We start from the raw sequence: 24,811 nt of genomic DNA on the forward strand, positions 1-24,811 counted from the left end.
GCAGCCTCTGGTGCTGGAGGAGGCACTGGCCTCAGATATCCGCCCAATAAAAGCAGTTCCGAGATGTCTAAAACTGCATCAGTACCATATTCAAGCTCAAATGCACCAAACCTATATATATCGATTCTGGTTTTCACTGAAGCAGGTAAACCGATGAGGACTCTAATTAGCCTTTCATGTAGAGTTCAAAAAAGTTTCACATCTTTTAATTTTTTAATAGGCCATCATAAACTTTTCATTGGCACTATACTGAGGCCTTGCTGATGCTGCAGTTAGTGGCAGGGAGGAGTCAGCATTTTCCTTTGCATTCAGGCCCAGGTGTATTTCTTAGCCCCTTTAGGCAAATTGGTGTGAGGTAAGTGTGGCGTGATGCTGATGTGGCCTTTATAGAAGCCCCACCACACCTTAAGTGCTGTGTTGCTAAAAACAGAAGAATTCAGTACCGGAGCTAATATCCCGTCCTTGTACTTCCCATCTTGCTTTCGTGGGCTTACGTGTCTGTTTCCCATCCCCAACTATGAATTCCTTGAAAGCAGGAGCCACAGCCTTCCCATCCATCCTGGAGTTCGCAGAACAAGGCATAGCGTTCCATCCAGGGAAGGCTCCCAGTGAAGATTGTGCAATGAGCGAATGGATGAATGAATGAGTTGAGAAAGATTGGGCTAGATCAAGGGAACGTGAAAAATTTGCATTTTAGTAAAGGGTGAAGGATAAAAGACTTAGCCGGTGGGGCCTGAGGTTTTGTTTTGTTTTCTATCATACAGCAAAATGCCTGGGGGCTGGGGGGTGGAATACATTCCTGTGAATGTTAGCTAACTAACGCATGTACAGAGTCCTGTAGCCACCACCACAGTTAGGACCCAGAACAGTCCGGCCATCCCCCAGATCTCCCTCATGCTATTCCTTTATAGTCACACCCTCCGAGAATCGTCTCTTCATGCATAGGGAAGATAGAGAGGAGTTATGATTTGAAGATGAAAAGGTTAGTTCATACATTTTCTTGGTGTCTGTCTGTTCTTTTGGGAAATTACTCTGAGGCATGGGTGAAGGAGAATGGTCAGAAAACATTTTTATATAATTCTTAGATGTCTTATATATGTTATCTTATTTAATTCTCAAGAACACTGAAACAGCTATTATTACTGACAAGCAATACAAATGGAGACACAAGCTCAGAGAGGTTAGGCAATTTGCCAGTAATCACACAGCTCCTGATGAGGAGCTGGCACCAGGATTACTCTCTGCTGACCCGATTCCCCAACCCACACTCTATCCTCTGTTCCTGCTTGGCTTTGCATCTGGGGGAAGGCAGTAAAGAAGACCCCCTTTGCCCAGGCGGAGATCGGACATGGAAAAAGACTTCACAAAGCTTCTGCTACCAGAATTATTCCCATTACTCTCAATACTCCAGAGTCCAGCCTGGACCACTGTGGGAGGTTAGACTGGACCTCATTGTTTGCTTAGTTTACTGAAGATGGACACAAAGTCCATGGCTCCTCTTAAATAAAAAACGATCACGACGATACCCAGTAATAGAAAAAATTATTATAAAGTATTCTCATTTTATAAAAACCTGAGTACCGTATAAACACAAAAACCCTGGAAACCCATTCTCCTTTCTAACATTATCCATCCAGTTGAAAAAGTTACATATTTTAATTTTGATTATTAAAAGATAATTCAAAACACCAAACTCAAAAGGCAGTTACTATAAAAACAATAGGAAAAGCAAATGGCATGCTGGATTATAACACAGGTGAAAATATGTCAGAGTAGAAAACCATAACACCGTTCTTACCAGTCTTTCATTTCAGCTGAATGGCTGCTTTTCACTGCCACCCTTTTATAAATGCAGCAGCCAGATACAAGCAAGTGTTCATGGTGAACAAGTCAAAAAGTCAAAAAGTCAACTGCTTTGAGCTTGCTCTCGTCACTTTTCCACACGGCGTGGGCCCCCACGGGCACGGAGATTTCACAGTGCCAGCCACAAGCCCCCTCGCCCGCCCCGCTCACCTGGCTCCACTTCATGCCATCCACTCGACTGACTGCCACTGCCCGGGGAGCGCCCTTGGCCTGTGTAAAATGGCTCTTCACCAGGACTGTCCATCTCATCCTCCACAGACTTGAGGCGCTTTGTGGAGCTGAAACGACACATGGGTACATGTTTACAGGCAATCCAAAACACCTTTCAATTGGACACTTAACTTGGGTCCTCCCTTAAGTTAACTTAAGGCCTCTCTGGTTGAAAGAAAGCCAAGACAGGAAGCAATTGGGCGACTCAGTACAGTTCTAGGACTCTTTCAGGCTCTTGTTCAATTTAGTGAGTCACTGGATGTGGAACAAAGTCTTGGGTCTGTCTTGTTCCAAATGTCTGGGCTTGATTTTTATTGTCACTCAAGTTGCTGCTGCTGCCATATCCTGTTCCTTTTTCCTTTAAGGAACGGGGGGCTGCCTCCCACTCCTGTCTCCACCTGGAAGTATCAGTAAGTGAGGCCACATTTTATACCTCCTCAGGCTGTGCCTGGGACACAGCCATTGGCGATTTTTCTAGACACCAGTGCAACCCCTTTCTGTCCCCTAGAAAGGATAAAAATCAGGGTGCATGACCCTTCAAGAAATGCTTGAATTGCTGGGTTTTTTCTTTTCTTTTTTTTGCTGTCTTCTAATCTTCCACTTGGATTTTTCATTCAAAAAATATTTTCTGCAGAGTTACAATAGTCCAGGTACTGATCTAGACACTAGAGATAAAACAGGGAACAAAAGAGACCAAAAAAATTAAAAAAGGGAGGAAGGATTACATTTCCTTTCTCATGTGTGACAATGAGGGACATGGAAAAAGAGTGACCCAATGACTTTTATGTCTTCCTCTACAAACGTATTATCGAAATGAAGTTCTCTTCCATCACGGTAGAAATTTTTTAATATTTGGAGAGGTATGGTTGATACATTTCCGATACTTCTGTTTCTTCCCGTTAAAGGACTACTTTTTGTCTCCCAGTTTGAGGCTTTAGAAAGAGAGGGTAACAGGTAATGGGCAGGAAATACTATAGAATGGGCAGGCTTCAGGCCTAGTGGGAGTGCTTGCTGTCATGTTTTAGGGTACGGAATTTTTAATGCTTCCATCCATCAAACACTCGCTATGTACCTCCTACACACCAGGTGTGGGGTGAAATGCTGGGGTACAGATGAATCGGACATGTCTCCGTGGGGTTTACTGTCTAGTGGATGAACACAGACAGATAAACAAAATTATGCAAGAGAAATACAGGAATTGTGATGGAACCACATATAGGAGATAATCGGTTCCTCGTTGGAGGAAGGAACTGTGACACATCTGGGAGGAGGGGAGAGGCTCCCCTGAGGACCTGGTTTCAGGGCTGCCTGTAAGAGGGAGTGTCAAGGAGACAGAGCAGAAGACGGGCAGAGATGGGCTGTTCTGCAGCTGATGCACTACCGAGGCGGCCACTTTGGATTTTAAAATATTAAAATACTTCTTTACCAATTAGCTAAGTGCCATTGTCTGATGCCCCATAACCTCCCCCAACCTCGCTGCCCATCTTTGTCCAGGGACAACCTCCTGATCCAAATCCTAAAGGGTTCATGTCTGGCACACCTGCGGCATTCCAGGACTTAGCCTGAGCACTGGGCAAGGTGGCACGTGCCCTAACTGATTTGCTAGTGTCACTTGGGTTATTGAGTATTTTGAATATCACTACCTCCTGGCGGTGATGTTTGGGCAGAAACAACATCTTTAGTAAATGGTGTCACGGGCAGAGAATGGCCAGGTGTTTGGTATGGCAAAAGTTCAAAGAACGGCAGAGCAAAGGAGGGGGGTGGAGGTTATAGAAGACATTGTAGGTCTAGACCTATCCCACAAGCAGCAGAGACTCCCTGAAAAAGTCAACGGTGAGTGACATCAGAGTCATATTTTCGAAAGGTCACTCTAGTACTTGTGCAGATGATAGATTTAGAAAAGCAAAGGGAAAAGAAGAGATGGATCTGAGAAGCAGGGAGATGAGTAAGAGGACCTTGAAGCAATCCAAATAAAAAATGTGGAGAACCCAAGTTAAGGCAAGAAATTCTAGTTATTAAAGTTGGCATACCAGTATTCTTAGCCTTTAAGTTTTGTTCTTATCAAAGCCATACCACTGAAAAACAAGGTATATGTTTGCATGATAGCTTAGTACCCAAAGGACACACCTTTGTTAGCCTATTTAATGTTCTTTGCTTGGCTTTCCTTGAAGTTCACTGAAAAATAGCCACTTGAAAAACTTTTCTGCATTTTATGTAAAGCTGCGTCTAGTAGAAGTGATTTATAAGAGAATATACACAAGAATTCCTATTACACAAAGCCAGAAAAAATATGATTTTTTGGAATGAATTTCCATTGTCCTTTTTTATTAGAAAACACAGATTATATAACCTATTTCTTCCCATTCTGGCCTTGCTAAACAGGAAGCTCAGGGGCAAATTTAAGAAATAACTCTTAGTTCAGGTTCTAAATATAATAACGTCTCCTATCCTTCCATATGGTTTCTAGCCTCTATTTCTAAATTTAAAATGACCTGTTGTGTTCTAAAATTGAAAGTCACTTGAGATCATTTTAGAAGTTGGAAGAATACAAATTGGAAAGGAATAAATATTTCCCTCATGTTCCCTGACAAATAAACAAAGGCCTGACCTGTATGTTCTGATGGGACTGTGAGGTCTGTGGTGAAAGGGTGTCTCTCTGTCCCTGTCTGTGGGTCTGTCTCTATTTGTATAAATACATATAAGAAAATATATCTCTTAATCTCTAGTGCCTACCACAGTATCTAGCTAATGGCATACATTAAAAAACTGCTGATTTGAGCTACCGACTTAAAAACAGCCATGAATACTTAGCACAAGGATTCACCCAAGTGTCATGATTCAATGAGATCCAACCCAAAGGGCCAACTCTATTGCCCATCATTTTCCCATTATTAGTATTTTTCGGAGTTTGTCAAGATTTGGTTGCTTTGGTATCCATTAATAAAATGAAAATAAACCATGCAGGTATTGAATTCTAAAGGTGAGAGAGTCTGTAGTCATCAGCTGATACCTTAGTTTGAACTCAAGGGCTTTCGGGATTGACACAGGAAAAATGTTTAGAGGATGAAGGTATAAGATGAAGGAGAGAAAAAGACCCAGGACTGAAAATGTTAGACGTGCTGGGGTGGACCAGTGGAGCTCTTCCCAAAGTTTATTAACTTCACAAACTTGACAGTGGTTTATGTTGACAATGTTTTTTGGAGATAAAAAAGTATATTTTATCTCAAATTTTATACTGCCTCTTCTATGATTTTGAAGATGTTGACTATGAAGGGGTACAGAAACTGTAGAAACTACAATTAATACCCATTAGTCTCCTTTAATTTTTTTAAATTTAGAAATGAATTAGTCAATAATTTTGATTTCCTGTTCTGGACTTTGTCATACACTGATTCTATTCGTCCAGAAACATTTGAGGAAACCCAGAAGTAGCAGTAAGCTCTTACTCCTTTTCTTCTAAGGACTGATGCACCATTTCTACTTATGTGTAAAATTTGTTCTTGTGTTCTTAGCAATTCTACCTAGAAATTAAGGCGAGACTATTATCTTCATTCCAAATATTTGCTTAATCCCTATCATGTATAAAGCCTAGAAGCCTTACCTTAGACCTTAACGGTAAAATGCCTCTTTCCAGAATGTTCATAGTAACCCAAGCTAAAAAGTTCCATTTCTTGTCAGTCTCTAACTGTTAGATTGTAAAGCTCCTATTACTTGACTTTATGTCCACAGTGCTGAAGACAGTATACTTGGTATATAATAATTCTGTTGCTGATGAAAGAATAAGCCACTCTCCTCTAAGGCACTTACAGTGCAGGTGAGCAGGCAGGACGTGTAGAAATTTTAAAGATGGCAATAATAATTCAAGATAGCAAATGCTAAGTATTCAGGAAAAGTAGAGATGCCATACTATTCCCTTTCTGGAGGGGCCATGGCGCTCATGTTCTATTGTTTCCTGTGAAAGAGTCAGTCCTATTCTTAAGAGGATTCAGTGTAAAAATAGCATGTTATTTAAGTTTCAGCAGACCTGAGTTTGAACACAGCCTGCCATTTACTACGTCTATAACCTTGGGCAAGTTACTTAACTTCTCTGAACTTTGGGTCTGTCCATTGTTAAATGGCCAGACTGTCTACACTGTCCAATCATTGTGAAGATTAAATCACATCAAGTGTGTAAAGCACCTAATACAGCGCCTCTCACAGACCAGCTGACCAATTAATATTTGCACAGCATGAGCAAATGTTGATCGATTGATGAACTTTTCTGTATGTGGCTGTTGGGTATTCTCTGGGCACATTTTCTAACCTGTACACAGATCATTCTTCTGAATCTATATGTTTAAATAATGTTTTTTAAAAATAATCATCCTAGGGGAGTCTAATGAGTATAAAACAAACATATTATTGAGTTGTTAACTATTGATGCTGTTCATAATTAGCTCCTTATTAGGGTGAGTTATTTGTGGAATATGAGAATGACACTAGCTTTTTAAATGACATTAATGATCAGATTTCCACTCAAAGTCACAACAAAAGGCAACAAAAGAGCAGGAGAAGCGCTGTTGGGGACACTCATGGTACATGCACAGCGCACATATGAAAAACAAACAGCCCATCAACTTTTAAATTAATCACTGCCCACAAGTGTTTGCAAAGCTCTTTCATGTTGACTGAACACAGTTGTATACAATGTCTCTTCCATCAGCAAACATTCAAAATCCTTGAAATGTACTAGCACCTGAATGTGTTCACAATCTCATTCTTTTACTATAAATGTACTTTGGATTTGAGGCTTTTTTTCCTGAAGAGCTGATACCACAACGAACAGTGGGAATATTTAAAGAACATGAAAGATGATGGCAGGATTTGGTGGTTATATTTAGAAAATAACCATTTCAATCATTTTCAAGGTATTAGTAATGACTAAGCTAGTTTTTCTTTGGTAAGTAATGATGGCAAAAATTTTAAAGTCAAGGTAAGAGTGAGTCTATACCCCCAAAAATTTGATCTCGACATTGTTTCAAATCATAAAACTCTGGCCCTTGCTTTTGGAGGAATATGCCTTTGTCCATTGTTTTTCTGCAAAGCACACAAATGTGAAAGACCGTTCTGCACCATTCTTTTCTTTGTCGTCACAGTCCAATGCTAGAGCCAATTTGTAAAAGAATACTGTGGGTTTAATGCCTAATCCCTTTTCCTCTGGTTCAGGTTATCTAGAGACAACAGGATCCTGCAAAATGCTTCATTCTGACTTTGGCTCTGTGACCTCAAAGGGATCAAGTGCCCTGTAATCATTATCTAATTCCGCTCTTCCAACTTGACCTCTTTAAGGTCTCCAGGTACAACGAGGTTTAGGATCCAGCCGCACCCGCCAGGAGACCCCGTTCATACCAGGCTATCAAATGGGTTTATCTCTTAGGGAAACTCCAACAGACTGGATTTGGAGACCTTTGGGGGCTGAGCAGGAAAACAGCTGGGATTCAGCTGTGATATCTGCTGTGAGCACAGGGACTGAAACTGGTGTCACCAGCATCAACTTTGTGCCAAACACTCCAAAATGCACATTCATTTCCCTAGTCAAGCCTCGTCCTTAATTTCCTAAGAACGTGCTATGTTCATCATCCATCCTTCTTCCATGCCTTTGCTCAGGTCTTCACCCCATACAGAACAACACTCCTATTTCTTTCCACCTCGCCAACCCTAAGCAACATTTATCACTGCGCACAAGTCACTCTTTTTTTTTTAAAGATTTTATTTATTTATCTTTAGAGGGGAAGGGAAGGAGAGAAATATCAATGTACGGTTGCCTCTGGTGTGTCCCCTGCCGGGAACTGGCCTGCAACCAAGGCATGTGCCCTGACTGAGAATCGAACCGCGATCGTGTGGTTCGCAGACCCGTGCTCAATCCACTGAGCTACACCAGCCAGGGCCGCACAAGTCACTCTTGTTGGACAAAGCCTTATTTATCTATTTTTATCCTTTATCACATAATTTAGCTGTTTTTTTTTTACTGTCTGGCACGTGTGTGTGTGTGTGTGTGTGTGTGTGTAATTTATCTGTCTGTCTGTCTGTCTGTCTGTTTCTGCCGCACATGCATCTGCTTTCTCGCTCCAATTAGACTGAGGTCTGTTGTGGCTGAACCCACCTTCTAGTATCTTCTACAGCCACTGACACATTGCTAAGTGCTTGGAAGGCCTAGAATTAAAATCAAGCTGTGTAACTATGAAGTGTGACTTTTTAAAGAGCCATCAATCACCTTACCTGGTAGAGGACGTGCTGGGTAAAGACCTCCTCATGGCTCCTGGACTCATGCTGTAGTAAGAAGAACTTTCCAAATCTGAGAGAGAAAAATTCGGGCCAGTTCCTGCAGCTATTGGTGCTAGAATAAAACAAACAAACAAGCAAAAAAGAAAGAAAAAACACATTAAGTTCTGTGAATAAAAAATCAATGAGAGTATATTTCCATGTTGCATTTAACACATTTTATTTTTTGAATTTATAGGCTAAACTTATCCAGAATAATGAGTAATAAACTCAGATCTCAAAAGAATGTCAACAATAAAGATAGTCTCTATAAGAAAGACATTTTTTTCCTAATGTATCTTTCATCGTTTCTCTTTTTTTAATGGTTAATCATCAATAGGGTCACAATGTTCCTGGATGCTTTTAACAAAAATACCTGCACATTCTGGGTTGCAACTTTTCTTCGGTGACCAGCCAAAACTTTCCCTGAGCTTTTCTAATTTTGTCTGATCCTGATAGCTTTCACTCATTGTATTTTAGAATCAGGTATGAACTGCAAATTCATCTTTTTCATTTTGTGGTGATGAGATATGTGTGATTTCTCCTTACTCTGAATCACCTCAGTGCCCCACATCCACCTGTACTTTTACATCCACCCCACCTACGCAGGGCTTTCAAACTATGGTCGCCACACCCTGTCGTAGATAAAGTTTAATTGGAAAACATCTTCACCCATTCATTTAGGCATTGTCTGCTTCCAGTCTGTGAGTGCAGAGACGAGTAGCTCTGACAGGGATCATATGCTTCACAAGGCAGAACATATTTATGTAGAAGAATTTGCCAACCTCTGCTTTAAGGAATTGCTAAGGATAATTTTGACTATACATGATTTCAGAGCAGACGGTTGTATGAGATGCAATTCACTATAATTTTTTGTGTGTCCTAGAGTAACTAGATACCTTGTTTTAGTAGTAGCACAATCAATATTTTAAAGAAATAAATAGCATCTATCAGTCGTATAAAACAACTCTTTGCAAAATTAGTAGTGCAACTACATTAGTACAAATAATCTTCATTTGGAAGATTATGCAAAAGCAAAAACAATACCGTACTTATCACTCTCTACTATAGTTTGGGACGGTTGTGGTTACATTGTCAGCATCTAACATAAACTCAGACGCCAGGAGGCAGTCAGTGAGCACTGGCCAAACACAACTGATTCCTAGTCAAAGGAGAGTCAACAAAGTATGAAAATGCTACCATGGAATTTGCACTTGTAATCTAGACACATCACCCTGTCATGAGGTAGGAATGGTGGGGAGTGGCGTGGCAGTCGAAGAATATAATCAGTAAAATCATAGAGGCTGGTGGAGCCATTTAAATAGATAAGACGCGAGTGTGGTCTACATTCAAGGGATGGAAAGGAGCAGTCTGGCGCAAGTTGCTTAGAAGTTAGAATCAAGAAAATGTGTTGACTTCTTAAGTTTGGTAATAATGGGAAGAGGGAGTGTGGGATGTTTCCCAGGATTATTGCTTGGGGGAAACTGCAGAACCATCATAAAATGACAGACTTGAGGGAGGCTGGGAAGGGATATAGCAGTTTCCAAGAATAAACACTTAGTTGTTTGATTAATAGCAATGGCTAAACCTTACTAATAACTGACATTATATATGAACAGTCACTGCTAAGAAATTGAAAACTCTGAAATTCACACATTCTTTTTGAGATTCAAATACATCTTTCAATGGTAGGCTTTAATGCAGGAAGTTCCTTTAGTTCAAAAACAAATGGTTAGGCTTGAGTGCACACGTAGAGTCCTAATGAATAATTTTTAATATAAAATATATGTGCATATGTCCCCCTTTTATTTCATAACGTTTTATATTTTATGAGGGCTGATTATTCAAATATGGGTCTGGATCACCCATCGTCCCTTTGAATGGCCTGGCATTCAACAGTACTTATTAATGCCATGCCTTCGTGGAGCTTCGAGATTCACACTTCTCATTAACTACAGGAGGCAGATAAGGCTGATCAGTGTCAAGGGTCTGGATTTAGGTTTCCAAGAGTTTCAGGCTGGGGTGAGGCCTCAGCTGGATTGAGCAGCTGCTTCGCTCCCGAGCATCGAGGGAACCACATGAGCCCCACTCCCCTGTTCTTGGAAGCAGAGACAGAGCAAGATGGGAGTGAACCAGGCTCGCGGCACCACGCACTGCACTGTGGGGGCAGGTCTGAGACCCTTTCCCCGTGGGGAACGCCCAGCTGCACTTACAGTTAACACTTTATCGATCATGGTCGGCCCTGGAGAAAATGTCTTTTCCTGCATCTTTTCAAAATGTCAAGGGAGAAGGAACAGGTGAAGGATGAAAAATGCATGTGTAAATATGGCATTCCCAACTCTCAGGGAGATTAAAAAAATAATTCAGCCCACAGAAATGCTCCTTAACTTGCCTGTACACTTTCTCCATGTGAACCACTTAGGAGACTGCAGCTGTAACCTAGCCAATAGCAGCAGGTGGCCTGGCAGCGCTGCGACACTTCCCAAAGTGTCTGCTGGACTTCTGGAGAGTGACTCTGGGGCTTGGAAAAGTGATTATGTGTGTCCTGAATTTTAAAGCCTCACTGAATTTCTGAAATGAGAATGGATTTCACAACCTGAATTAAATCATCCTAATAACGTGCAGATCCAGACTCTGCCTTCCTCAGCGCAGTCTTGTAAGGAAACACACCCCGGTACCACCTGGGTGTATGTATCAGCCCGTTGGAATGGGTGTATATGTACAGATTATTGCAGTGGATTTTCATTCAGTGATATTGGGACGGTCAAAAAGAAAGTGTCCTATGTGAGTCACTGACCAAGTATCCCTGCAAAAGGACTGGGTATTCTCAGTGTCTATGATCTGAACAGGAAGAGACTTTGAACTAAGAACTCAAAAGGTGGGCTTTTGGTAGGCTTCTCTGAGTACTGTTAGGGGCATCTTTTGGTAAGTACTCTATTATAGCTAACTTAATCTTCAAAACGACCATTTCAGGAAAGTATATTTTCTAGATGAGAAGAACTAAACCTTGGAATGAGGCTAAATTACTTGCCCTGAATTACAGAAAGGCAAAAAAAGAGGGAGAACCAGGATTAAAATTCAAGGATGTCTGACCCTGAATCCTGTCCCCCCCATGCCACCTTGACTCTTATATATAATATTTGCCTTAGACTTGAGATGTTAAAAAGGTATACAATGTCTCCGTGCCTACAAGGTTTACAGTCTAGTGGAATGATAAAATAACACCCGAATGTCTGATGAAATACCAAATGGGATCAACACCAAAGGAGAAACACAAAGAATGTGTTAGGAAGGTTCATGGGAGTAACAACAGATCACATTGGCTTGTGGGATCACAAAAAGGGTTGATTTCAGGAACTTTGGGTGCTTAAGCTAAGTCCTCAAGGATGCTTAGGATTTAAAGAGGCAGAGAAGGTAGACAGAGAGGGTTTCCAGGCAGTGAGAAGGCAGGTGCATAAGTCTGGAGAGCGGGGGTAGAGTGAGTGATCTGTGGGACCCATGACAGTTTCTGAGTGGGGAAATGGTAACCGTTGCATCTGAAGAACGGTAAGATGAGGACAGCACACAGAATATGAGAAAGAGGACTAACACTCTGGAGGTGGGGGAATCAGTGCATCGCTTAATTTAGGTCCTGGAAAGAGGCACTAGAGGCCTAACCCATGCTGTCAAGAAGGAAAATAGAATTTTAACAATAGATATGTCGCTCTTCTGAGAGAGTAAACACGTATAAAAGACTGTTTCCAATTGTGCACTATGAAGGGGTATACATAAGCAAATGATCATATTATTCTAACAAATGTAAAATATTAGTAAGATATATATATAGATATATACATATATATCTATATATATATCACATATAATGTGCTTCTCAGCTAATAATGGCAGTAAGTCCTGCAAATTGGGACACTAAAATTTTCAGGGGTTAAGTGCCTTGTCCCACGCCCACCTAGGATGCCATAGAGAGTTCTGGAGCCAGCTACTAGCTGCCTTCCAGTGTGTCACAGAAGTTACGTAGTTGCAGAGATGTTAAAGGAGAATTGGACCAACCACAACACTTCCTGTCTGTTCTATATATTGTGAAACCTGATTTTGCTCCATCTATATTTGACTGTAGGCTTTATCACTGTTTAATTATCTCATGTATAATATTTTCTCCCCAGCTGGATTGAGTGCATTTTGAGAACTAGAAAGATAAACTCCTAGGGCATTAAAAAAAGTGCTGATCTGGACTTTGGAGAGATTGTCTAAAGTCCCAGTCCTGCCACTAATCACATGAGTGACTTGGTTCAGCCATTTAAACTCTTTGGGCTTCCTAATTCTAATAATAATTATGATAAAGATGGAAACTCACCACAGCTGCCACCACCACCACCACCTAGTGCTGTGGCCATCACCAGCACCATCACGACAACAAAGGCTACACGACAACAAACGTCTATTAAGCATCCTTCAGGGGCAGACACTGGGCTAAGAGCTTTAAACACATCATTCCGTTTAATCCTCACAATGCCCTAGGAAGGAACTGAGGCACGAAGAGGTTAAGCAACTTCCCTAGTTCACCAAGTCAGAGGGTTATACCAGATGACCTTTAATCCTACAGACCCCACAGCTGCTTTTGTGTTCCTAAACAGCTCACTGCCGGTTACAGCTCACACAGAGTGGATGGTCAATAAATATGCCCTGAATTAAGAAAAGTGAATAATCACCCTCCCCATTTGCCCCCTCTCTGTAAATTTCAATGAACACAGAAGGAAACTTAGGAATCTCTAACTACGCACAGTGAGGACCGGCTCAACTTTCCCAGCAATACTGCAATGACTCCGACCTGAACTTTGTGTGGACGTTGTTCCGTGGCGGCGTTTTCCTCAAAAGGTTAACTTTTGTTCCTTCGGATGTTATTTCTAAGCCATTTGTCCCCCATCCCTTCTTCCCTGTCACGAGCAGAATGTAGCCTTTGTGTCATTTCTTAATAAATGGTTTGCTATTAAGAAATCATTATAGTAATGTGGGCTATTGGAAGAAAGGGGTTACTTTAGTAGCCAACCCTCTTAATGACCTGCTCTTCTGTACACATTAGTAGTTGGATATGGTTGTGGTTATTGAACTCCTGCCATCCACCAGAGACAATCTGCTCAGGCTTGTATTGTTGGAAAGAGAGGAGGATGGAAAAAAGAAAAAAATTATCCAAATTTTCAGACTCGTCCTGGGTGATGACAGTACACGGAATTTACAACTTGTTCAACAGGAATCAGCGGGGAGCATTAACAAGTGACCAGTGTGGCCAGCCTAATCCTGATGGCACCTGTCCTCTGAGAGGCCGCACTCCATGAAATTCAACAAATATTTATGGAGCACTTTTAAAGGGCCAGGCTCTGTTCCAGACGCTTGAAGTGCATTGGTGGACAAGACATATAAAAACCTTGCCCTCGTGGGGTTTACATTTTACAGATTAGCAATCAGAGTTGCCCCTTCTTCGAATTTTCATGAGAACTAAAGAATACAAAATAATGGCCAAAAGCACCCCCCACACACACACACACCAATAAAAATTATCAGGACTTCGCACTGAATTTCTAGCTTATAAAATAACTATTGGAAAATAAACAGGTATATTTCTCTCTGGATAATGTAATCTGTGCGCTCACAGAGGCTTTGGGAACTTTACGACAGCAGAGTGGGGGGGGCAGTGAGAGCCCACAGCAGCTCCACAGGCACGGCAGTGTCGTGTCGCTGTGCAGTCTAGTGGCAAAGACCTCGGGAGAAAGTCCGTGTCACTGCACAGAAGGAGGGGACGTGGGGAAATGCTTATTCTTCCTACTGCCAAATGCACAGTTGTGAAATGCACAATGCTACGACAACTCAAGCAAAATCTGGAATCATTGTTAAAAGGAATGATCTTGGAAAGTAATACATGGCAAAAAAAATTCAACTGCTTTGTTATCTTCCTTTTACCATAATACGCTTTCCTGAATACTGCCTATGAGAGAGAGCTTTCAGAGAGGAAAAAAAGTACAGTAAAATTAACTCATTTTATCAATTTGTGCTTTCGGCCAGAGTTTCCTGACTGTGGCTACGAGGGGCTGTAAAACTGATGAATTTGCATGGAAAAAGAAACCAGTGTAAGTAATTTGGGGAAGAGGTAACACGAACACAGACCGTTATAATTCAGACACCCTGCAGATAGCAGACTGCTGCAGTGTGAGCAGTTACGGGTTGGAAAAATGACCACACCGCAGTCAGTCCTACCTGAATGGAAATCAATCATAAAGGTACTTTCCCTGCAGCTCGGATGCCACACAGTCCTCAGCAACTCCTTTGCCAAGCAGACTGCGGGTCTGTAAGCCATGTGCTGCTCTCCTTTTTTGACCCTTCCTTTCTGAAAGGTCTGGCCAAATGCAGGCCAGGGGTGTGGTTTCCCAGAATGGAAACCTAAAAGAAAGGCACTTAACTAAAACAAGGATTTCCCTCTGTGTGAAAATGAGCTTCACTGCTATTGTAAGATTTAAGCAATGCTTTTTGTGAAATGCAGTCTTAGGTGTGAAAAGCTGGTAAGAATGTTTTAACCCCATCAAATGCGTCTCCTAACACAGATAGGTTATGTTTTTATAGATCGTGTTTTGTGGATACGACTTACAAAACATGTATTTGTAGTGGCAGAGGAGGGAAACAGTAAAATTTTTGTTTCTAAAAATAATGTTTTTCTTTTAGTAAAATAGGAATAACTCACTGATACCATCTTCTGAGTCATGAAGATGGCCTATTTTGATAATTATTTCAAGTTCAATCTGTAAAAATTAATGTGTTCAGGTACCAAATTGCCTTAAGTAAAGCCCAGGCTTGGATCTCAAGAAACTCAGATATCTACTTTATAAAGAAAGGATTGCTTCCTACTTATTTCTGTATTCTCCTTAGCACAGAGTGCAGGATGCTTCATATATTGTATATACAACAAACACTTACTGAATCAAACTAAAATCATATGAGCTTGTTAATGAAAAAAAACCCCAGCTATGAGCTACTATTTATTGAGCATTTATTATGTGCCAGACAATGTGCTAGGTGTTTCACCTGAATCATCTGATTTCATCCTCACTGCATCTCCACGAAATATATACTTGTATTACTCTCATTTATGAATGAGAAAATTAGCTATGAGGTTAAGTGACATGATCAAGTTCACACAGCTAAATAAGTGACAGAGCAGGGATTTGAACCCACGTATCTTGATCTGCTCAAAGAAACAAAGGTAAAACCCACATTTCCAGTCTCCCTGTTTTCCCTTTGTCATCAATTACTGGGGTGATGAATACAACAAGATTTAAATAGAAATATAATAATCACTTACCACTTAACTGGCAAAGTTCTATCTCATCCTCTTCCTTCTCACTTTGTTTTCATAGGTTTGTAACTTCTCACTTTGTTTTGAGTTACAAGTGTCCACCAGGGCTTTGCTGGGTAAAGGGCCTGACCCTGGGTCTAGCAGAGCCACCTATGGTGGGGCGAGCAGTGCTAACTGAGCTCCTGCATTAGTGGCTCTGCCTTTGGGACTGAGATTGATTTTCTGCATTTTAGAGTATCATCTCATCTTGCTTTTGGTTGAAGTCAAATGTAGTGCCCACCTGACCTGATACAGCTTCAGCCATCCCCTAACAAGGGAAGAATTGAATAGCCTACGAGGTCTTTGCCCCACAATGATCTACAAACCAGGGAAGGACTTCCATACATAAGACCCTTCACCAGGAGGGCACTGGGACCTCCTGACAACTCGCTATCGGGAAACCAAACCACATCGACAGACTCCCATCCCAACAACCCGCAAATCCAGCTAGCTACAATAATAATTGTAATCCTCAAAAATGTCACCAAGAATCGTTTGAGTTTTTTCTCCCCCATCTATTGAAAAATCCTAATATATACTCATGTCAATGATATACTGGATTAACTCAGCTCTACTAGTTGACCTAATGTCGACCACTGTCATCCTAGGCATGCCTACAGGGCCACCAACAGTGGTCTTGTAACCAGCAAGAGGGAGCTGCGGTAACACATTCTAGCCAAAACCTCAGTATATTAGTGGTCATACTGTGGGGTAATAAAAGATTTCTGTCTGGCTTTTAGAAATCCTAAAAATGCTTCTTAGTTCTGCCATATTACCTATTAGACACAAATATCTGTTCTTTAAAAAATGGAGGCTTGTGAGTATACAAATATAGGTTTACTAAAAACAACATGTTAGTAACAACCTCTGGTTACTCATGGGGAATTTTTTTATGTCCGTAGGTTAAGAGTAAGTAAAACTTTTAAATACGACAGAACCAAGTACTACTTTTAAAAAACTCTGATAAAAATGACCACAGCATGGCTAGCCACTTCAAAACTTGTTATTTGTGTCGGTGTTAGATTGAGAATTTCACATCTTGTTAGCCATTAGATACCCTGGAAGAGAAAACTCCAGAATAATGAAGAAGCATAGGCTTCAAGTGAGAACTTGAGGGATAAGAATTTTCCGGCTTCCTAAAGCAGACGGATTAGTTCTAGCATCAGCAAGCTCTTATTCTATCAGGATTATTAATTCTGAGGGGGTCACTACATGGTTCTTCTAATACATTGATTTTGGGAACATAAATTCTAAAATTTTTCTTCTTAATTTACACACACAGGATGCACGGGCAAACACAAAATGCACACACACACATTTTTAATAGATGTTCTGACAGTGTGGTCAGCTCAAGGATCAGCTCTGAGCACAAGGCAAGAGATCGGGGACAGAGGCTTTGCTGAATGATGATCGTAACGTCATCTCAACCGCTGTTGAGAATTTACCACGTGCAAGATATTTGACATTCTCTCACTAATTCTCAAAACATTCCTGAGAGGTGTCACTATTTCTAGCACCCAGACGTAGGCCCAGCACACAGGTGGCACTTAATAAATACTTGTTGATTGAATGAATGATTGTTACCAGGAGGAGAACACAGCTGACACGAGATAAACATTGCCCAAAGTCATATGGTTAAGGAGAGGCAGAGCCAAACTGTCAGCTCTATTTCCTGGACGGTTTTACGCCCCGTGCTCAGACCTCCAGTATAGATGTGAGATAATACGTTCTACATAGGAAGCGTAACTAAGGAGTTACCTAGAGAAGATCAGAAATAGATGCACATACGAGTACAGATCATGATAACAGATTAGTATTTACATCAAGGTGTTATGTTTTCTGTTTCTCCCGGAGTCAAACTTTTACAATAAACATGTTTGGTGAATTTAGCAGGGGCTTTAACTCAGAACAGAGACCAGAAGGCGCCCTAAACCCTGCCGTGACACGTCCCACTGCCGGCTCCGACCAGGGGAGTTGTGGGAGGTGAGTGGTGTAACAGAAAGAACTGGACTTCTGTGCGTAGCACTGACTGGCGCACCTGCTGATGACATAAGCTTGTTCTTACCACTCTTCTAATTGCAGGTGACACGGTGGCCAGAGCACCACGACTGGGGCACATCAGACACAAGGCCGACGCCCACTTCAGTTTGTAGGTGAGGGTGGGACGCCTCCCGCTGAAGTGGCTGCTGCTCTACCAGGTGAGGAAAGCGGGACGGGGAAAATCGGGTCTGACAGCCCACACTGTGAGCTGGGATTCAGAAGAAACAGCAGTGTGACAAAAATTTCCACCAGTACCAGTGCTTTGCATTTGCTGCCAGCTTTACCGTCCAAATATTCTCCCAAAATATGTCGAAAATATTAAAAGAAATTATACAACAAAACATCCTCTGAACTAATTTAATTTCGGTATCTAGTTTGCAAATCTATTGGATCATATCGGAGGAAACCCACTAAATGAGGCCAGTCAGGCTGGCATTTTCCTTCCTAAGAGTATGGCACTATTTAATATTTGCTCTCTCAGTAAGGGGTTGATTAAAACTAGAACATGAAACAAGCTGCAATGTCATACCATATTCGGGATAAGGTGGCTTAGATAGGCAAAGTGAAAAAACACACAGGGCCAATCAGTACTTTCTATTCTACAACCTAACAGACATTCTTTAAAAAACTCTGGGAGAGGAGCATTGACTTCTACAGATGGAAAATGTGCGATGTTCATTTTAAAATTACTAGTAGAGCCTGCTATTGACCATCTAATTATGCTGAGTTCCATTTATAAACATAGCTAACCACTAAGTTTATGGAGACTTTTTGTGCTGCTTTAATAGAATATTGATCGAGCGCATAGTCTGAGTGTGCTGCCATTGAATTGTGTGACGGCAAACCAAAGGCAAGGTCACAACCATGTTCATGCTGGAGCTGCAGTCTATTTTTTTATTATAATCTTTTTGTTTTTTCCTTTAATGCTCCAGCCCATATGGTTTCTTTGGAAAGAAGAGGTTGCTGAAGAATATAACCTGTTTTTAAAATTAATTTACATGCAATGATCAAGTAGTGTGTTACTTAACCAAGGGGAACCAACAGGCCACTTCTTTAGAAAAGAAAGTGTCTAATGTGTGTCAGTTTAATACAGATAAAAAAACATTGCAACTACTTAAATGGCACCCAAAGGGACTGGGTATCTGGAATCTGTATCCTATAACCTCAGTTTCCTGATGAGAACTCCTTTGCAAAAACATTTTGTGATGTTTTGGACCACAAGTTTGGACTTGTCCCTATCAAACAGCTTCATTTTCTCATTGTACTTTGTAGCTGAGTTATTTCTGCTGTAGTAGCTCCATCAGGTGAGGTTAGAAAATTGCCGATGGTTCCTAATAAATAGGCCCGAAAATCTGAGCAGACAGCTATGGGTATCCAAAGACACACAAAAGATGTGGAGACTTAAAAAAGGAGTGTATAAATGAGCTGCAAGTTGGATCTTAACGATGATTCCTGTGTGAGGATATAGAAACGGTACACATTTCTAAGGCAGAAAACAGCCACTAGGGTGCCACCTCATGCCAGGCTGAGGCATCCTCGGCCTGGCTCCATTCACTCCGACTCTCCATTGACAAACAGCTCGGGAATCCTGCAGCCACCCAGCAGACCAGCTCTGCGGCAGAGTCAGGACAATTCAGCTGCTGGATCTTAATAGATTCTGCAGCAGTGCGACAGGAACCAAAAATCAGTCTGGGTAACTGAGAGCGGTTTTCACACCCAAAGACTCGAAGGCTGGCCACAGTGTACTGAGAACCCTGGCTTTTCGAAATTCCAGGGCCATGAAGTCATCCCCAGCCACGAAGTTTACTTAACCCTTGCAGCCGGCTGGAGTGTACAAACCACTGCCTGGAAAACTGGAACCCACCAGGCCAGAGTCACAATGGCCTGTGTGTATTTGCGGTTTTCCTCTTTCCCAGTGAAGTATTTAGGGTTTCGGAGTCACTCCACCAACTTCAAGTAAAATAGTCAGCACTTTAGAAGGAAATGGGCAGAAGTAGTGGATTTTTCAGGAGGATTTTCTGGGTTTATACCAGGAAGCATATTTGACAGCCTCAAAGCATACACTGGGAGGCAAGCACTGGTACAAAATAAACAAGAGTGGGTGCTGAACCAGAGAGCCATGTAAGAGCATCATTTAGCAGCTCGTAGAGTGGGCTCTCTGTGGCAACTTCGCGGGAAAGAGACCCATCTGAAAATGCAGCTAGAAGGCTTTGTTTGAAAATGCAGCATCATGTAAGAGCCATTTCAACAGATGGTTCCTGTCTCTTTCCTCCCAGTATTCTGCTAAAACAACATCAGTGATTCTGAACCATATTGTTAGCACTGGTACACCTCCTCCCCCAAACTCCAGAGCACAGAAGATCTCTCTTTCTCTCTCTGGCACCGCATCTAGTGGTCTGAGTAAGTGGTCCTCTCTCTGTGGGAAGAAAGTAATAAATGACCAAACAACTTTCAGATGGTCCTATCACATGGGGAAAGAGGTAGGAGAACAAACACACATTTACTTTGATGCTACAGTACTTTCTTTGCTGCTAATAGAAACAGGACCCTCCTTTCCTGCCTTTCATGAACTCCAGATAAAGCAAAACAAAAATTAAAAGGTAGGAGGCAAGGGAGAGAAGGGAATCAGTGGGAGACTCCAACAGCTCCACACATCTAATCGGTACAATAACCCTGTTGCCTGACTCTCACCTCTGACTGAGGGAGGCTAAGTCAGCAGCTTTCTCTTGAGTTCCTCTGCCATCGCCACCCTGTAGTAACACAATTATAAACAACAAACTTTGCGCATAGTTATTTCAGTGAGTCCTCATCAGGAAATACTGAAATAGCGCCTCCCTCCTCTATTAAATTTAAAAGGAGGAAAACGAAAAACAGAAACTAACTGGAAACCTGGGGAAAGTAAGTATTTAAATTAGCAAATTAAAAAATTGAATGCTAAGGAGCCAGGAAAAGGGACAATTTTCAAGCTAAGTCCGCCATTAGTGGGAAGTTTCCAGACCACACACATGGTTTGGGGGACTGGATGGGGCTGGGATAGGTAAGAGGGGGTTGAGGAGAAAATTGGCAACACAGAGAAGTTCTAAGACACTGAAGCCACTGGAAACACCCAGATAAAAGATGAAACTACAGAATGAGTTAAAAGATTACTGGTCGGGGGAGTGAGAGATATTTAGATGGAGTACAGGTGATTTTTAGGGAAGTGAAATTATTTCGGATGATACTGTAATAATGCATACATACCATTACGTTTTTGCCAAAACACATAAATGTACAATGCAAGGAGTGAACCCTAATGTAAACTATGGACTTCAGTTAATACAATGTGCCAGTATCAGCTCACCAATTGTAACAAATGCACCACACTAACAAAAGATGTTAATAACAGAAGAAACTATTTAGCAGGTATATTGAAAGTCTGTACTTTCTGTTAACCAAAACCCACAGGACCAATTGTATTCATATTTTAAAAATCATCCTGGAAAACAAATCCAGGGAAAGATTTTTAATTAAGTGTCTTACTTATTTTGCTTTATCTGAAAACAGTTTTAACCTTTTTAAATGCACATATTAATAATCTAAAAGTTTATCAACACTAACAATAAATGATTCTTTAATGAAAGCACAGAGTCTTTGGATTTTGTTTAGTTTTATAATGCAGGTATAAGAGAGGTCATGACAAAAGTGTCTGCAGTCAGCCAGCTGAGTAGAGCAAAGTGAAAAGAGCAAGTTTCTCAACCTCTAAGAGCATCACACCCTCCTTCACCTGTAAAAAGGGACAATAATCGCAACCATGGGAGGACTGAATGAGATAACGTTTACTAAGTGCCTAGCACAATTCCTGGTGCATGGTGCATGCTTGACAAATGCTAGCCACACTAATTTTACGTATTAGTGTTGTATCATGCTCTTAACAGTGCTAACATCATGCATTTAATCAACTTATGTGCTTGTTAGCTTATTTCTATTTCTAGGTTGCAGAAAGCACCCAGTCCCACTCATCTGTAAAATGTGTCTGCTGGACCTCTAAAGCAGACACTTAGCTCTTCCAGCCTGGGCAGGGGGTCGGCCCTGTAAGGAATGGTTAAAGATTTTGACTCCTTCCTGTGGCTCGAGTATTAAGTCTTTCAGGAGAGTGTGTGGGTGAGGAAACCTGAGCTGGGGAAATCCTTACCCCAGCCACCAAGGCAACCCAGAGACATACACCCTGACAAACCTGGATTAAAGATCTGTAAGAGGGAGGGGGATAGAGATGGCAATTTGGCCTGAAGCCATGGTTTAGCTGACACAGACCAGTCCCACTCTTGCCAAACAGTTTCAGTCAGCACGAGGCCATGTGTGAGTGAGTCCTAGAGCGATTACGCAGCAGTGTGCAGAACTGAAAAGCATTCAAGAGCTGAAGGACGCTCATGATGCCAGGCCTCTGCAACACAACCCCTGAAACAGGGACAGGAAACAAAACCAGGTCCCTCTGCAAATTCAATCTGCGGTCCCGCCAGACCCTCTGGCAGTCTTGAAGGCAGGTTTAGAATTCACTTGGCAACCATGCCATCATACACTGCGTGGAGGTCTAATCAAGCTCGGAACTGATCAACCCTGGGATAAACACCTTAAAGAGACGTACAGAAAGCAGAAGAAGGACAGGATTCTGGGGGTGGCTCTGAGCAGCGTGGGCCTTCTCACACAAGCCCCAGGCCTCAGACACTAATGGTAATGAAGACTAAATGGGAGCATTACAGCAGCTGGGTTGATTAAAAAGGTCTAGGGCTCCAATCTCAGAGTTCAAAGGATTTTCACTGTTTGAGGCCGTGTCTGGATTGTAGTAAAGGCTCAATGAATGCATTTCCCTGTAATGCCACTGATACCGTTAGCCTCTGATGTATCAGTCTACATTAGTCATTATTAAAATAAGAAGAAAGACACGAGCTAGCAATTTTTAAAAGTTCTGAGAAGTTTTATACGTATATATGTGTACGTATACATACATACACACACACACACACACACACACAAATGCATCATTATTTCTCTATGGCCAGTAAGTGGCTACTCAGCTATGCTAGGGCAGCACACACCCTCCAGACCAACAAGGCCACCTAATCTCCACTTCACTGGTTACTACTTGAAGCGTACTTCATAGCATGACAGCAAGTCTCCCTTCCATCTCACACCTGCTGCTCCTAATGCCTTCTTCCTTATGTTTCCAACCCCCGCCACACACAGAGAACAGGATACCCCTGCATCAGCCAAGGGTTCCTGACTCCCAGAATTCGCACACCTATAGTTACCTTCCTGCTACTTTCCCGTGTAGCCTCACACTGTAGATTTCAACGGGCCAGTCCAATAGCATGGATTCTAGCATTATGCAGACAGCTTAAGTGTTTACCGTGTGTTTGACTTTGGGTAAATGACTTCAACAGGCCTGCAACTTAACTCATGTGTAAAAATGAGAGTCATTTCTTATCTGACAAGTTTACTGCAAGAATTAATTTTGTTGCCTACATGAAAACTTAACGCAGTACCTGGCAGATGGTGCATGCCCCGCAGACATTCCCCATCTACCCCGCAACCCCCAGATTCCCTGACTCCACCTTGTATCCAATTTTTATATTCTTAAGAGTCTTCTAGCCTTAAACAAATAAGAATAGACAGAATCTAAACTGTAAGATCAGGATGGTCTGGCTTGCTTGGCCTCGCATCTTGACATGAGATTTACTGGTTTGCTCAGTCAATCTTATAAGACGGTAATGCAGAGAATGGGGGCGGGGAGGGCGGTGAACTTGAAAAGAAAAGATTACTTTTTATTCCACCTCATTCCACAAATGATTTGTTCCAGTGTGAAATCAATTTTGACAATGTATATTTTATCTACAAGTGATAGTTTGAAGTAGAAGGGGGCTAAAAATTTTTAGTACTTGGTATTTATTTTTTTCTTCTTGTTATTGGGACCTCAGACAGCATAGTCAGTGCAGGTATACTTTTAAATAAAAACAAAAAGATGGTTTTGAAGGAGGACAGCTGTGTGTGTACATATCTGTGTGTGTGTGTGTGTGTGAGAGTGAGAGAGAGAGGGAGGGAGGAGAAAGAGACAGAGAGGCAGAGAATATCCTATACCTTCTCCTTGGACTGTCGGGATTATGTTACAGCAAAAATACAATCACTGACCCTTTGATCAATGGACAAGGGTGGTGACAGGTACTCTTCATTCACTGTTCTTGGTGATTATTGACAAGCTGGTAATGACCATGCTGCACTGTGTCATTCACACTGAGGGCATTAGCATTCTTTAAAGGTCAAAACCAAATTTTTTTAAATGCAGAATTTCTTAGAAATCAGAAAAGCCCCAGAAATTTTTTAAACCAGGTTCACACTATAAACTAGGGAATATGTGAGACACTCAGGATTTTAGTTCTTTCCATATGTCTCACATTAAAATGACATCAAATTTTCCTGATTTAAATTCCTGGCTGTTAAATAAACTGCATGGCAAAATTCTTCCAGTGGGTGAATGAAAAGGTGATTCTGAAAGCTATTTTGGTCTCTCGGAGGCCTAGGCAGAAAGTCAGCACAAACCAAATCAAAGCAAAATTATACTTACTCTGTGACACTCTCACTAGCTCAGTCACACTAAAAACACCCGACGTGACAAAACTGTCCTGGAAGCCCAAATGTCCTGAGGAAACAAAAACAGAAAAAGCGAAGTGTCATAAAATGAAGATATTTGGCAACAGAATGCTAAACATGAGTTTCATTGTGATTAAAAAATACGATATCTCATTTCATATTCTGCTCCAGTTCGCGTTTCCGTGAGAGGGTACAGTCATTTAGGTATGTAGACGTGTTTTGGTTTGAATCTGGAGGCTATGGAAAGCTATGACACAACAACTGGGTGATTTTTGAAAAGGTTAAAAAAAAACTCAACAGGAAATCTGAAACAAAAGACGATTTAAAATAAATGGTTACCTTGGCTGACCTTTGGAAACCTTAACAACTGGGACGAAAACAGCCTACCTAAGAATG

The 24,811-nt window shown here is 41.5% G+C and overlaps 1 protein-coding gene across 5 annotated transcripts in view; it reads right to left on the reverse strand.

Annotated features, from left to right (window-relative positions):
• The window catches only part of NFIA (nuclear factor I A), a 373,630-nt gene that overhangs the window by 97,470 nt on the left and 251,349 nt on the right, over positions 1-24,811 (reverse strand). For all 5 annotated transcript variants that reach the window (XR_005066092.1, XM_037043745.1, XM_037043736.1 and 2 more), the window contains exons 4-6: positions 24,390-24,464; positions 8,332-8,449; positions 2,014-2,141 (exon numbers count right to left, since the gene is read on the reverse strand). Coding sequence is in view for 4 of the 5 variants with exons in the window: in XM_037043745.1 (XP_036899640.1) it covers positions 2,014-2,141; positions 8,332-8,449; positions 24,390-24,464 (321 nt within the window). In the remaining variant the exon portion in view is untranslated. The remainder of the gene's footprint in view (positions 1-2,013; positions 2,142-8,331; positions 8,450-24,389; positions 24,465-24,811) is intronic.

This window comes from Sturnira hondurensis, unplaced genomic scaffold (assembly GCF_014824575.4).
Source record: "Sturnira hondurensis isolate 20B ecotype Veracruz unplaced genomic scaffold, ASM1482457v3 Scaffold0000648, whole genome shotgun sequence".
Taxonomy (NCBI): domain Eukaryota; kingdom Metazoa; phylum Chordata; class Mammalia; order Chiroptera; family Phyllostomidae; genus Sturnira; species Sturnira hondurensis.